The sequence below is a fragment of the Rhinopithecus bieti genome, unplaced genomic scaffold (assembly GCF_001698545.2).
Source record: "Rhinopithecus bieti isolate Rb0 unplaced genomic scaffold, ASM169854v2 scaffold_6947, whole genome shotgun sequence".
Classification (NCBI taxonomy): Eukaryota; Metazoa; Chordata; class Mammalia; order Primates; family Cercopithecidae; genus Rhinopithecus; species Rhinopithecus bieti.
The window spans coordinates 752,650-769,033 of record NW_016805294.1 but is presented as its reverse complement, the minus strand read 5'-3'; the positions used below and the strand labels follow the sequence as shown (position 1 = coordinate 769,033).

At 34.8% G+C, this 16,384-nt stretch overlaps 1 protein-coding gene across 1 annotated transcript in view; it reads right to left on the bottom strand.

The window, feature by feature from the left end:
• Window positions 1-16,384, bottom strand: part of TET2 (tet methylcytosine dioxygenase 2) — a 134,534-nt gene that overhangs the window by 18,428 nt on the left and 99,722 nt on the right. The window contains exon 7 of the mRNA XM_017872054.1: window positions 2,082-2,232. Within this exon, the coding sequence (XP_017727543.1) occupies window positions 2,082-2,232 (151 nt within the window). The remainder of the gene's footprint in view (window positions 1-2,081; window positions 2,233-16,384) is intronic.

The following is a 16,384-nucleotide window of genomic DNA, read 5'->3' as shown; positions in this document are numbered from 1 at the left end:
TAAATATCTAGCTATTTGTTTTTTTCATAAGATTGATTTTCTACTTGCATGTGGATATTTTTCATTTTATAAATACAAGCCTGTGCTAGGAGTAGGGTTACGGGAATGAAGCCGTATGGTCTTAAAGAGGTCACATGTTTTAGCTACCAAGGAAGATGAATTATTAAAAGAACTTATTTAGCTTAATTTTTCTCTTTCTACTCTTTACATTTTATGTTTATAAAGATAGTATTTAAAAAATTTGGAAGGCCGGGCGCGGTGGCTCAAGCCTGTAATCCCAGCACTTTGGGAGGCCGAGATGGGTGGATCATGAGGTCAGGAGATGGAGACCATCTTGGCTAACACGGTGAAACCCCGTCTCTACTAAAAAATACAAAAAACTAGCCGGGCATGGTGGCGGGCGCCTGTAGTCCCAGCTACTCGGGAGGCTGAGGCAGGAGAATGGCGTAAACCCGGGAGGCGGAACTTGCAGTGAGCTGAGATCCGGCCGCTGCACTCCAGCCTGGGCGACAGAGCAAGACTTCGTCTCAAAAAAAAAAAAAAAAAAAAAATTTAAAATGATCTCTCCATAGAGCAACTAAAATTTACTGGATACTTCAAATATGGATAAAATGCTTCAGAACTAGAATGCAGGATACATGAAAAACTGCAAAATTTACTCGAAAGGGGAAATGCTCAGTTACACTCCCACTTGCCCTGCTCATGAACAGATTTTTCCAAGTAATATGCTGTTAAAGAATGGTAGGTGGTCATGTTTAGCTGCTCCATTTATACTTAACGTCTTCATTTCAGATTGATATTTCTCTAAAAAAAAAAAAGTTGGGAGACATAACCACCTAGCAGATATGTAAATTTTAGAAGGTGAGGAGGTTTCTGAACAGGGCTCTCCCACCTAACAGAGGCAGTAAGTTACTTGGGATCCTCTGGATTTGGTTTACATGAAACCTCGTGAAAGTGATAAACATTTATTAATTGATAAAATAGTGGCAAAAAAAAGGTTATCTGTAGAAAATTAACATGGCGGCATGCAAAATCAGTACTTTTCATTGTTATTAATATTCATGTTCTTGTCTTATGAAATGATGTCTCACACATTTAAGTAATGTTTAATTACTGAAAACATCCTTTAAAAAAACTTTGTGATTTCAGGAATTTTTGCACTTGCTTTATTAATTGTGACTATAATAGTAAATGAAAGCTTAATAAAGTTAACAAATTCTTCATTTAAAGGGACTCATCAACGTTATATCTATAGTATGGAAATACTTGAATTGTATTCAAAATTCAAAACATGATTGTAAGTGTATAGAATGACTGAAAATGTGGTCATGTCTAAATGCTAAGTATATTGAGGTTTTCTAATCATTCAATTAGTACAGAGACAGTCCCTGACCTATAATGGCTTTTTTTTTTTTTTTACTTTAGGGTGGGTTTATTGGGGTATTAAATGGATTTTCAATTTACAATGGATTTATGGGGATGTAGTCTCCTCATAAGTCAAGAAGTATCTATACTCTAGACTACATGCCCACCCAAAAGTTGTTAAATTTATCAATTTGCAAATTATATTTTAAGAAATAGGTATTCTAGAGACAAGACAAAAACCAATGACTTTGGTGAGAAATCAATGTCCATTTATTTCCATTAGAGTTACATTAAAATCTAAATATGTTTTAGTTACTTAAATGCATTCATTACAGTGACTTTAAATTATTTGAATCTCGTGGCATATAAATGTGACTAAAAATGGTCTTTTCTGAATGTAGTACTTATGTAACTTCCATAATTCAAAGTCAAAATATGAAAAAAACCACCAATTCTCATTTAGTTTTAACAATGAAGTGACACCCCTTTAAAACTTTGGAGTTAACATAAAAGACCAACGAGGAAGTTTTTGTTGCTCAAATTTTATTATTTTGGCATAATATGATTATTATGCCAACTTAAAAAATAGTGTGTATCTACAGTTTGGGAAAAACTTTGATAATAGCTTACCAAGATATGTCATATTGTTCACTCCATCTATGCTAATGAATTCTCCATGAAAAATAAAGTGATTATACATCAGGAAGTAAACAAACCTCTTTTGGGTCATCCCCAAGCAGCTTAAACTTCCTTGGGATCTTGCTTCTGGCAAACTTACATCCATTGTAGTACATGCTCCATGAACAACCAAAAGAGAAGGAGGCACCACAGGTTTCTGGATCCAGCCCCTGACAGGCGCAGGTTCTCCTGAGAAATCAAAAGACCAAATTCATTGCTATGGATAGCATTATACAGGCCGTGCAGCTGATATTCTGGGTGTCTATATGCAAAATGAGTTTGAAAAGAAGCCTAAACTAACTCTGTATTAAGCCATGGCATAACCACACACAGAACTATTCCAATTGACTTTAAAACAATTTTATTGCAATATAATACACATACAGAAAAGTACACATAATTTTACAGTTTACAAATGCAACATACCCAGGTAAGTAGAACCCACACTAAGAAACAAAATATTTACTATCCCCTGGGATATCCCCTCATTTTGCCTCTCAGTCACTGTCTGTCTTCCTAACAGTAACTTCTCTAAGAATATAGTAGTTCTGCCTATTCTTATGTTAATATTGTTTTCTTTTTTATAGATGGGGTCTTGCTACGTTGCACTGGTTGAACCTGAAATTCTAGGCTCAAGTGATCTTCCCGCCTCAGCCTCCCAAATAGCTGGGACTATAGGTGTGCGCCACTATCGATGGCTTGTTTTGCCTACTTTTATACTTGATATATACATAGGTGTATGGAATTATATAATATATTTGTGTCTGTCTTTCTCCATTATGTTTGGGATATCCATCCAAATCACTGCATGTAGTTGAACTTTATTCATTTTCATTGAGTACCATATTCCATCTTATAAAAATGTGACAAGTTATTCTACCATTGATGGGCATTTGAGTGCTTCCTAGTTTTTGGCTAAAATACAGTATTACAGCTGTATAGCTCTAGTTTGATAGATCCTAATGACAACAAACATAAGTAAGCAAAGAAAAAGAAAGATAAAACAACTTACAAAGAAAAAATATTCAGGTAGCACTGTAAATTATTTTTAAATTACTGTATGTATATTGTGACAGAAATAATTGGTAATATCAAAAACCAAGAATTTCAGTGTACAAGAGAAGCAAAACAAAAGATAATAATACTCTGTCATCTTAACTATGAACAGGAAAAAACAGTATGAATTAATGATTTGAGTTAATCTCAGATTTTCTTTCTAAAAAATAACTACTTCATGTATTTGCCCATTAAAAAAGCCTAAATGTAATGACATCTCTGTAGCAGGGAGCACATCTAGACACTGATTGTGATCTCTAAATACAATTTCCCATCAAAATCTCTGAAATTTGACAAGTAAAGATTCTTGCCATGCATTTATTCTGTCATTCTTACCAACTACTATTAAGTGGTAACTAAAGAGTTGATGAAGAAAAGTCCTGTAAAGTATTCCAGCTAATAAATGCAAAAGGAATATTACAATTAGAAATGATCCCTTTATATATGTCAGCAATAATGGCAGAATAAGGATATCTGAAAATTTTCTCCTCCATACAAGCAATAAAAGTACTGATAAATACTGTCAGAATCAGCTTTTTCAGATCTGGAAATTAGCAAAAAGTTTGCAGCAATATAGGGGGAATTTATTCAAGGAGACAGGATTTCAGTGAGAACAGTGAGCTCTGTGGTATTTTAACTTTCCCCACAGCTCTATGGTAGCCTTCAAATCAAAACAGCCCACATTTATTATGAAAAGCAGCAGCCCCTGGTTTTCATCTCTGTTATACATGATATAAATGATGAATTGATGGGTGCTGACGAGTTGATGGGTGCAGCACACCAACATGGCACAAATATACATATGTAACAAACCTGCACATTATGCACATGTACCCTAGAACTTAAAGTATAATAAAAAATAAATAAAATAAAAAAATAAAAAAATAAAAATGTACTTATACACAATGGAGTACGATGCAGCCATGAAAAATAGTGAGATCCTGTCATTTGCAACAACATGAATGGAANAAAAAAAATAAAAAATAAAAAAAAAAAAAGAAAAGCAGCAGCCATGCTGCCACTAGAGGAGGCCAGATTGGCTGGATATACTCTAAAGTCCCATTCACAGAGACCTCACGTTACTTGACCTGTTTAGTAGTTTCCTGGAAGATCCCTCTAGTAAGGTTATCTTTACTTTATCTAACTTGGAGTTCATCTAGTGTGAACCACCTTTTCCACAGAGGCATTTATCAAATAATCATAGGCAACTGTTGAATACTGTCACTGAGGTGTAGCTAACAACTGGAGCAAAAAAAAGATAACTAAAAAAACTTAAAAGTAAAACCTGGGAAATGAGATGATCCATAGGAAGCTTTGAAAATATATTCGTGGGAAAAATGTAGGGTTCACAAAAGACCTGAGAAAGCCCTAAACTCTCACCACAGTCTAACCTTGAGTGAGACCGCCCAAGCAGGGAATAAAGGCTAATGCAGAGCTGTAAATAGCCTGGCTGAGTGTTGAATGCATGCCCCAACACACATACAGACCCCTTTGTCAAAGACTGACTTATTGGTCTCGGACACCTAAGGAATTCTGTCTAATCCTGAGCTGACCTCTAAGCTAACCAAGTAAAGACTTCGATGGCTATCTATGAGAGAAACAATACAAACTTGATAGGAGTAGTGAAAAAGAAATAAACCACCACCACCAGAAACAATAACATATTCTGGGCAGGGGGTAGAATCTGATGTTCAGATTTACCAGATTACATTATTTTATTTATTTTTATTTTTGTAGAGACAGGGTCTCACTATGCTGCACAGGCTAGTCTCGAACTCCTGGGCTTAAGCGATCCTCCTGCTTTGGCCTCTCAAAGTGCTGGGATTACAGGCACGAGCCACTGCTCTCAGCCATTACATTAGTTTAAAATGTCTAAACAATTAACAGAAACAGAAACAAAGTATGGCCCACATAAAGTAGTCAATAGAGGCTATCCCTGAAAAAGTCCAGATGTTAGGCCACTGGACAGACTTTAAGTCAGCTATTTCACATATTTCCCAAATAATGAAAGAAAACTGTATTTAAATAACTAAAGTAAGAATACAGAATTTTACTAAATACATGAGATAAACTCAAGAAAATGATATTATTAAATAGAATTCTAAAGCTGAGAGTGTAATAACTGCAATAGAAAATTAGAGGGGTTCAATAGCAGAGTTGAAAAGGAGGGAAGGGGAAAAAGGGACTTGAAGATAAGTCATTTGAGATTATTCAGTCTGAAAAATGAAAAAATAAACAGAACCTCAGAGATCTGTGGAAGACCTTAAAGCATACCAACATAGACAATGCAGGTCCCCAAAGTAGAGGATCAAGAATAAAGAATAGGAAGAATATTTGAAAAATAATGGCCAAAAACTTCTCAAATTTGATGAACAACATCAATCTACATGTCCAAGAAGCTCAACTAACTCCATGTAACATAAACCCAAAGATATGCATACATATAAACATCATAACCAAATTGCTGAAAGCCAACAACACAAGAAAGTCATGAAAACTGTATGATTATCATGTACGCAGGAATCCCAATAAGATTAATAGCTGACCTCTGATCAGAAACAATGAAGACCAGAAGGCAGTAGGATGACATAGAACCACAAGAAAAAGATTGTCAACCAATAATTCTGTATTTTGCAAAACTATCTTTCAGAAATGTATTATATAATAAATTAGGACATTCTCTGATAAATAAGAGTTTATTATTTTCAGGCATGTCCTATAAAAAATACTAAACACGTACTTCAGGCTGAAAGTAAAGGACACTATACACTACCTCAAATCCACCTAAGAGCTTAAAGAGCACCAGTAAAGATAATTACATAGATAAATATGAAATCATATATGTATTTTGTTTGTAACTATTTTCTCATATCTGATTTAAATGACAGTATCAATCTGATTTAAAAGACAAAACATAATCTGTGTTAATGGGCATAAAATATATAAAATGTAATTTGTAAAATAGCACAGAGTAAAAAGAGGGAATGGAGCTATATGGGAACAAAGTTTCCTTATACTGTAATGAAATTGGTATTACTTCAGACTAGCTTTTATAAGTTAGTTGTAATCCCCAGGGAAATCACTAAGAAAATAACATCAAAAAATTTAGTAAAAGACAAAGGAGTTAAAACAGTACACTAGAAAATATCCATTGAATACAAAAAAAGACAAGATATAGACAAAATGGCAGACAAATCTTACCTTATCAATAATTTTATTAAATGTATATGAATTGTGAATTGAAAAATTAAAAGGCAGAGACTGGCAATATCGATGTTTAAAAAGATTTAACTATGTGATGTCTACAAGATATACACATTTTATAATAAAAAGTTCAAGCCATTAAAATGATGTAACAAATGTAAACATATATGTAATCAGCAACAGAGCACCAAAATACATGAAGCAAAAAATGGCAGAATTAAAGGTATTGATAGATAATTTACTAATCCACTTTCAATAATGGCTAAAAGACAGAAGATTAAAAAGAAAACAAATTGTAAAAAACACTATAAATCAACAAGGTCTAACAGACATCTATAAAACATGCCACCCACCAACAGCCGAATATACACATTCTTCTTAAGTACACATGAAACATTCTCCAGGATGGACTGTATGACAGGTTATAAAACAAGTCTAAATAAATGGAATGCTGCAAAAATTGTGCAAAGTGTGTTTTCTGAAAAAATTATAAGTGAATAACAGAAGCAAATTTGGGTAATTAGGTAAAAATATACTCATATAATCAGAAATCAAAAAAAGACAGAAATTAGAAAATACCTTATTGTAAATGAAAACTCAACATACTCATATTTTATAGGATGGAGCTAAAGCTGAGCTGGAGAACAAACTTCTAGAAAAACACTACTAAAACTGACTCAAGAAGAAACAGAAAATCTGAATATACTTACAACAGGTTAAAAGATGTAATCAACACTATTTAGATCTGTCGGACAAATGAGGTCACAGGGAAAATCACTGCCCTCAAAACCAGAGAGACAGATGGATAAAAAGAATTACAACTTACCGGAGCAGAAACCTCTGTGGGAACCAGTATTGGGGTAGGAAAATCTGAACTATAAGTGATGAATTGCTGGAGGTTCAGTGTGAACAACTCCAAAGGCATCCAGTCATAACAGGTTCCTCACAGTTTTGTGAGTTTTCTACATTCAGGAGCCAGATGACATTCTCATAATGAATACTAGAGAAAAATACTTTCATGCTTCCATAGGAGGAGGGGAAAAAATTTTGGAAAATGACATATACCATTCTATTTTTCTTAAAAAGTTCTGCCATCAGGCTAGGTGTCATGGCTCATGCCTGTAATCCCATCACTCTTTGGAGGTTGAGGCAGGCAGATTGCTTGCCAGGAGTTTAAGACCATACTGGGCAACAAAGGAAAACCCCGTCTCTAATAATAATAAAATATATTAGCCAGGCATGGTGGAATGTGCCTGTAGTCCGAGCTATTTGGGAGGCTGAGGTGGGTGAATCACTTGAGCCCAGGAGGTCGAGGCTGCAGTGAGCTGAGATCATGCCCCTGCACTCCAGCCTGGGCAACCAGAGTGAGACCCTGTCTCAAAAACAAAGGATAATAAATAAATATTATGAACAAATGTGCCCACACATTTAACAAGGTGAAATGGACCAATTCCTTGAAGGACACGACTACCAATATTTACACAAAATAATAATCTAAATAGGCCTATATGAAAGAAATTGAATCAGTAATAACTTTCCAAAACAAAGTACCAGACCCAGATGGTTCATTCTGATTTCTACCAAAGTTTTAAGGAAGAAATTATATCAATTCTCCACAATCTCAAGACAGAAGCAGAGAAAATACTTCATAACTTATTCTATGAGACCAGCATTACCTTAATACCAACACCAAAGTCTTTACAAGAAAAGATAACTACAGACTAATAGCAACCATGACCATGAATGCAAAAGTCCTTACCAAATGGCATATCAAATCCAACAATATATATAAATAATGTATCACAACCATGTGGGATTTGCCCCAGGTATGTCAGCCTAGTTCAAAATTTGAAAATCAATTAATGTAATCCATTTCATTAATAAGTTTAAAAAAGTCATATGGTAATATCAATAGGTGAAAAAAAAGTATTTACAAAATCCAACACTGATTCATGATTTTCAAAAGCCTCTCAGTAAACTAGGAAAAGAAGGGAACTACCTGAACCTGAAAAAGAATACCTACAAAACCATACAGCTAACATATTTAATGTTGATAAAATTGAAGACTTCCTGCTGAGATCAGGAACAAGGCAAGAATGTTGCCTCTCACCAGTGCTTTTCAACATCATACTGGAAATCCTAGATAATACATTAAGACAAGAAAATAAAAGGTATACAGATTAGAAAGAAGTTGTCCTGCAGATGACATGTTCACCTAGAAAATACAAAAGAATGACAAAAACAAAACAAAAAAACCAAAACTGGATATAAAGTGATTATAACATGGTTGCAGGAAACAAGTTGAATATACAAAAGTTGATCACTTTTCTGCATACCAACAATGTACAAGCAGAATTTGAGATAAAAACACATTATCATTAGCACCCCCAAAATGAAATATTTATGTATAAATCTAATATAATATGTACAAGGTCTATATGAGGAAAATGTAAAATTCTAATGAAGGATATCAAAGAAATAAAGAGATATTCCATGTTCATTGATAGGAAGATGCGTTTTGTCAAGATGACAGTATTTCTAACTCAATCTAGAAATGCAGTGCATTCTATCAAAATTCCCACAAGATTTTGAGGATATTGACAAACTAATTTTAAAGTTTATATCGAGAGGCAAAAGACCAATACATGACAGTATATACAGTCTTCTCAGACTGGTTTTTATCACTTAGTAACAGGCAAAAGAATAGTCAACTCAATACTGAAGGAGAAAAACAATGTCAGAGGACTGCCACTACATGATTGCAAGACTTACTCTAAAGCTCAAGTTGTCAAGATAGTGTGGCATTGGTGAAAGTCTAGACAAATATATCAATGGAAAAGAATGAAGAGTCCAGAAACAGACCACTTAATTATAATCAACTGATCTTTCACAAAGTAGCAAAGGTAATATAATAAAGCAAGGATAGTCTTTAAGAAACGGTACGGGAACAACTGGACAACTCCATGCACATAAGTGAATCTATACATAGTCTTTATAGCTTTTGCAAAATTAATGCAAAATGGGTCATAGACCTAAATATAAAATGTAAAACTATAAAACTCCTGGAAGATAACACAGAACATATAGATGACCTTGGGTTTGGTGTTGACTTTTAGATACAAGACCAAAATATTATTCATGAATTAACCGATAACCTAGACTTCATTAAAATTAAAACCTTCTGTTCTGCAAATGGCACTGTCAAGTGAATGAAAAAACAAGATACAGACTGAGAAAGTATATTTCTTACTGTCAATCAAACTACTGTGCTCTGTGGTATTTACTTAAAGGAGTAATTGTCAAAACTTGGAAGCAACTAAGATGTCTTTCACTATATGAATGGATAAATAAACTGTGATAAACTAGACAATGGAATATTATTCAATGCCGAAAAGAAATGAACTATCAAGACATGGTAGAAAGTTTAAAAGCTTATTACTAAGGGACAAAAAGCAGTCTGAAAAGGCTACATATACTGTGTCATTCCAACTATATGACATTCTGGAATAGGCAAAATTATGGAGATAAAAAGATCATTGGTTGCTAAGGGTTAGTGGGGTGGGAGAGAGAAATAGGTAGGGTACAGAGGACTTTTAAGGCAGTGAAATTACTCTGAATGAAACTGTAATGGTGAATGAGTATCATTAGACATGGATCCAAACTCACAGAATATGTAACAACAAAGGTGAACTCTAAACTATGAACTTTCAGTGATAACTGTCAATGCAGATTCACTGATTGCAACAAATGTACCATTCTGGTAAAGGATGTTGATAATGAGGGAGGCTATGCACATATAGGGGCAGCATGTACTTGAGGAAGCTTTGTGCCTTTCATTCAACGTTGCTGTTACCCTAAAATTGCTTTAAAAATAATCTCTTTTAAAATCTTTAAAATTCCCACAAAGGAAAGCCCAGGGGTAGAGAATTTCCTCAAACATTTTAAAAAAGAGTTAAACCAATCCTTTGTAAGCTCTTCCAAAAGATAGAGAAGGGAACATTGCCCAATGCATTTTGCGAACTCAGAATTACTCTGACACCAAAACCAAAGACATCACAAGGAAACTCAAGATCAATATACCTTATCAACAGAGATACAAAAGTCCTCAATGAAATACTAGCAAACTGACTCCAGCAATATATAAAAAGTAATACACACTGAGACCAAGTGGGATTTATTCCAGAAATATAATGTTAATCTAATGTATAAAAATGAATCAATATAATACACCATATTAACAGAATAAAGGAGAAGAAACCATGATCATTTCATTAGATGTAGCCACAGTATTTGAGAAAAGTTCAACACCCTTTCATGATAAAATTATTCAACAAGCTAGCAACAGAAAGGAACTTCTGAACTTGACACAGTCTTTTTTTAAACAAAACCTACAACTAGTATCATACTTAATGGTGAAAAACTAAAAATTTCTTCCTAAAATGAGGAATAAGACAAGGATGTTTGCGGTTGTTAATTGTACCTGACATTTTCTGGAAGTTCTAACTGGGTAATCAGGCAAGGAAAAAAAAAAAAGGCCACCCAGATTGGAAGTGAAGAAACAAAACTATTTCTACTTGTAGATGACATAATCTTGTATGTAGCAAATCCTAAGGAATCTACCAAAAAAAGTTAGTGCTAATAAGCTAGTTCAGCAAGTTGGTAGGATATAAGACCAATATATAAAAGTGAAATATATGACTATATATTATTGACAAAAAAATTGATTTTGCAGTAGGATAAAAAAAAAATACACAGAAAAAAATTTTAACAAAAGAAATACAGGCCAGGTGTGGTGGCTCATGCCTGTAATCCCAGTACTTTGGGAGGCCAAGGCAGTCAGATCACTTGAGGCTAGGTGTTTGAGACTAGCCTGGCCAACATGGTGAAAGCCTGTCTCCACTAAAAACACAAACAAATTAGCTAGGCATGGTAGCGCGCACCTGTAGTTTCAGTTACTTAGGAAGCTGAGGCAGGAGAATCACTTGAACCCGCAGGTGGAGGTTGCAGTGAGCTGAGATGGCACCACTGCACTCTGGACTAGGCAGCAGAGGGAGACTCTGTCTTAAAAAAAAAAAAGTGCAGGACTTTGTGCATGTTTCATCCAAAACATTACTGAAAGAAATTTAAGAATAAATGGAAAAATATCCTGTGTTCATAAATTGGAAGCATTAATGTTAAGATATCAATACTCTCCAAATTGACCTACAGATTCAACAGAACCCCAGTCAAAGTCCCAGAAGGGGGCCGGATGTGGTGGCTCACACCTGTAATCCCAGTACTCTGGGAAGCCTAGGCGGGAGGATCTCTTCAGCCCAGGAGTTCAAGACCAGCCTGGGTAATATAGTAAGACTCTAGCTCTACCAAAAAAAAAAAAAAAAAAAAAAAAAAAAAATCCAGAAAGGAAACAACAAACTCATCTTAAAATTCATATGGAAACACAAGAAACATGGTAAGCAAAAGTATGAAGTTGGAAGACTTACCTGTCTTGATTTTAAAATTTACTACAAAACTATAGGAATCAGCACAGTGTGGTACTGGCATAAGAAAAGTCATGCAGATTAAGATAATTAAGAGTCCAGAAATAAACTCACACATCTTGGTCAATTAATTGAAAAAAAATAGTCTCTTCAACAAACGGTGCCGAGAGAACTGGACAGCTACTTGCAAAGGAATGAAGTTGGACTCTTACCTCTCACTATCAAATTAACATTAATTAAAAATCTAAATATAAGATCTAAAGTTATAATACTCTAAGAAAGCATAGGTGTAAGTCTCTCAGATCTTGAATGAGGCAATGATTTATTAAATATGACCCCAAATGCACAAGCTACCAATTAATAAGAAATTGAGTTTCATCAAAATCAAATTAAAACTTTTGCACTTTAAGGACATTATCAAAGTGAAGAGACAACCTGTGGGATAGGAGAAAATATCTGCAAACCATGCATTTGACAAAGTTCGAGTATCAACACATATTCTTACAACTCTAAAAATAACACAATTAAAAACATAAGTAGACTTTTCTCAAAAAAAAAAAAAAATACATGTCAGTACACACGTGAAAAGATGCCCAATATCAGCCATTAGGAAAGTGCAAATCAAAATCACGAGATAAACTTCATACCCACTTGGATGGTTGTAATTAAAAAGACAATAACATTTTCTTGAGGATGTGGAGACACTGGAACCTTCATACATTGTTGCCAGAAATGTAAAAGGATGCAGCTACTTTGGAAAATAGCTGGGCAGTTCTTCAAAAAGTTAAACATAGAGTTACCATATTAATAACAATGTCACTCCTAGGTGTATATCCCAAGATAACTGAAAATACATTCACACAAAAATGTGTACACTGATGTTCATTGCAGCATAATTTATAATAGCCAAAAAGTGGAAATGATCCAAATGTCAATTAACTAATAAATGGATAAAGAAAATGTGGCTGGGCACAGTGGCTCATGCCTGTAAGTCCGAGCACTTTGGGAGGCTGAGGTAGAAGGATCACTTGAGGCTGAGTTTGAGAGCAGCCTGTCCAACATGGTGAAACCCTGTCTCTACTAAAAATACAAAAATTAGCTGGGTGTGGTGGCGCACACCTGTAATCCCAACAACTTGGGGGCTAAGGCATGAGAATCGCTTGAACCTGGGAGACGGAGGTTGCAGTGAGCTGAGGTTGCGCCACTGCACTCCAGCCTGGGCGACAAAGCGAGACTGTCTCAAAAAATGTGGTGTGAATAGATATATGGCCCAAAAAAGGTACTTTTTTTTTTTTAATAAAATGAATGAGACTTGAAAACATTAAGATACATGAAGCCAGACAGAAAGGCCAAATATATGATTTCACTAATACAAAATGCCCAGAATAGGCAAATCCAAAGAAACTGAATGTTTATTGGTGGTTGCCACTTGGAGGAAGGATGAAGGGAAGAAGGGGAAGTGACTGCCTAATAAATACAGGATTTCCTTATGGGAATGATGGAAACGTTCTGAAACTAGGTAGAGGTGACATTTGCACAGTTTTGTGAATGTACTGAAACAACTGAATTGTATACTTTAAAAGGGTGAATTTTATGGCATGTGAATTATATCTCAATCAGAAAAAAACATTGGGGAATAACTTAAAGGTGATTTTCTACATAAAGTGGCTACTAAAAGGTATTTTTATTTTGATAGGGGTCTTTCAAACATTGTTAGAATTAGCACATAACAGTCATTTTAATATGACTTGAAATTGGGCTCATGGTAAACGATACAAAGGGCAAATATTAAAATATCTATATAACAGATTTCTGCAAGAATTCTTAATCTTTGATTTACTATTTGGACTTCTAATTGTAAAATATTTTTAAAGTACAATTAGGTCAGTTATTCAAATGTATACAGCATAGAAAAACTAGCAAAATAATTTATATAACCAAATTTACACAACATCAAGTGAGAGAAAACTGTCAACTTGAAAACAAAATAATGGAAACAGGCAATGATTATCAATTGATGTGAAACTATCAGGTGAAAGTTTGACGAGGAAAATAATGATGGATCAAGCTGACAAACATGCTAAACACTATTAACATCACTAAAGTGGGAACCAAGCAGACATTATGTGTCTCCTGATGTATATAAATAAGATGATTTTAGCACTACTTATGAAGCGTTTTCGCCAATGTATACTATACATGCACACACACTTATATTACTTAAAAATCAGCTGGGTGTGGTAGCTCGTGCCTGTAATCCCAGCACTTTGGGAGGCCAAGGAGGGCGGATCACTTGAGGCCAGGAGTTTGAGACCAGCCTGGCCAACATGGCGAAACCCAGTCTCTACAAAAGTACAAAATTAGCTGGGCAAGGTGGCGCATGCTTGTAGTCCCAGCTACTCAGGAGGCTGAGGCACAAGAATAGCTTGAACCTGGGAGGTGGAGGTTGCAGTGAGCTGAGATTGGGCTACTGCACTCCAGCCTAAGTGACAGAGTGAGAGCCTGTCTCAAAAAAAAAAAAAAAAAAGAAAGAAAAGAAAAGAAAGGAAAAGAAAAAGAACCAGTCAAACTACCATTCCACAGAAGATACTGGGGATAGAGGAATAGGTTAAACAAAAGAACCAAGATGAAATCGGCCAAATCCAGGATGTGGGGAATTTTACAGAGAAAATCAGTTTCTTAAAAAAAAAAAAAAAAATTCCTAAAAAAAAGGGGAAGGGCTATTACAAATAAAAAGAGGCTTGTGAATCATATAATTTATCTTCTAAATGGAGGCAATTTTACGAGAGGAAGTTTTATTTAATAGCTATCCCAGACAATGGACATGAACTGGGATCACACTACTCAGAAGTGTCAATCATGTGCAAGGGCTCTTTCTCAACATCATTTTTGTTTATGTGGGTTTTTGAAATAGAATCTAATCAGACAATTTGAACAAACATAGTCTAAATATTAAATGATAAAGTTTTTACCTGTTAGAAATACATCCTGAAGTGTTAACAGGTAAGATGATATGTTACCTGTCTTCTGCTTTCAAACACTAGTGGGAGGGGATGTGGGAAAAATATATGAAAAAATATTGATAGAATGTTGATAAATATTGATGCTGTGTGATGGGTCCATGGAATTCATTATATTGCACTTTTCCTTTTATGTTTGACAATTTTTATAATATAAAGTTCCTTGAAATGTTTAACATCACCCACTACGGCAGAAGGCATTTCTGGCTTTGATTTCGTTATGATGACAGATACACTCCCACAATTCTTACTTGCCAAAAAAATACTGGTTAGACTTAGTCATAAAATGGAAATCTCAAAGGGAAATCTTTAAAGAAGAAACAGCTGGTTTGGCTCAAAGGAAATGTAAAATCAGTTTTACTTTCCCACTGATAGATGCACTCAAGAGTTCTTTTCTGAACTCACAGTGGGTGGTTTGGAGCATGTGGACACAGGGATTTGTAAGAACTCAATGATGAGGTTCACATAGCTTTGAACATAAAACTGAGTCCGCAGCCCCAATTTGAGATTATTCTCTGTCCTTGGCAAAAAGTTGTAATTTTCACTTCTGCCAGCCATAAAATAAAATCTATTTATGGGGTAGGAGAAACTTCAAAAGTTATTTCTGAGTAAATTCTGTATTGACATTGGGTATGTGTCTATTTTAATCATGTATTTAAGTATTAAAATTTTTTATTTTGGAGAACTGCTCTAAGTATGCATAAGCATAGTTAAAGCATTATCTAAATGACTATTCATCTTTACCTTGAAACTAGACAAAAAGCAAAAGTGTACAGCTGTGCTTTTACATTGTCTTCATATTGGAAGCATGTCTTTTAATAGTTTTGTACGTGCCTGACATTTAGAGCAGTTAAACTAACAAACTACAAGCTTTCTGAGACTCTGGTCCAACCATATTTCATGGTTTTCAAATGCAAAATAATAAAAGTTCTTCATGTAATTTTTTTATATGACAGATTCCATTTCAGGCATTGGCATTTACAAGAATTATGGAAAAGCTGGCCAGGCGTGGTGGCCCATACCTGTAATCCCAGCACTTTGGGAGGCCAACGCAGGTGGGTTACCTGAAGCCAGGAGTTCGAGATCAGTTTGGCCAACATGGCGAAACCCTGTCTCTACTAAAAATACAAAAATGAGCTGGGAATGGTGGTGGGGTGCCTGTAATCCTAGCTACTCAGGAGGCTGGGGCATGAGAATCTCTTGAATCTGGGAGGCAGAGGTTGCAGTGAGCCGAGAAAAATATTAGAGATCTATGCTAATGAAAATTAAATTCATTACAATGAATGAAATATAGTTTCCAGGAAACTTCAAGAAATTCAAACATATTGCGGTAGGACTATTCTTGAAAAGAAATTTTAAAACTATCATTTTCACGAGAGGTTCTTCAGTGATTTAAAATTTCAAACCATCAAGTCTAAGAGATATGCTTTAAAGACAATGCAGTATTACTGAGTTCCTGAGAGAAATGCTATTACCAGTATGAGCCCAAGTTGCCTTAATTTTTATTTGTTTTTGTAATTAAAGGCACCTAACTACATTTTTAAAAATCTTTCTTCAGAAAGAGCAAGAGGAATCAGGGTAGAT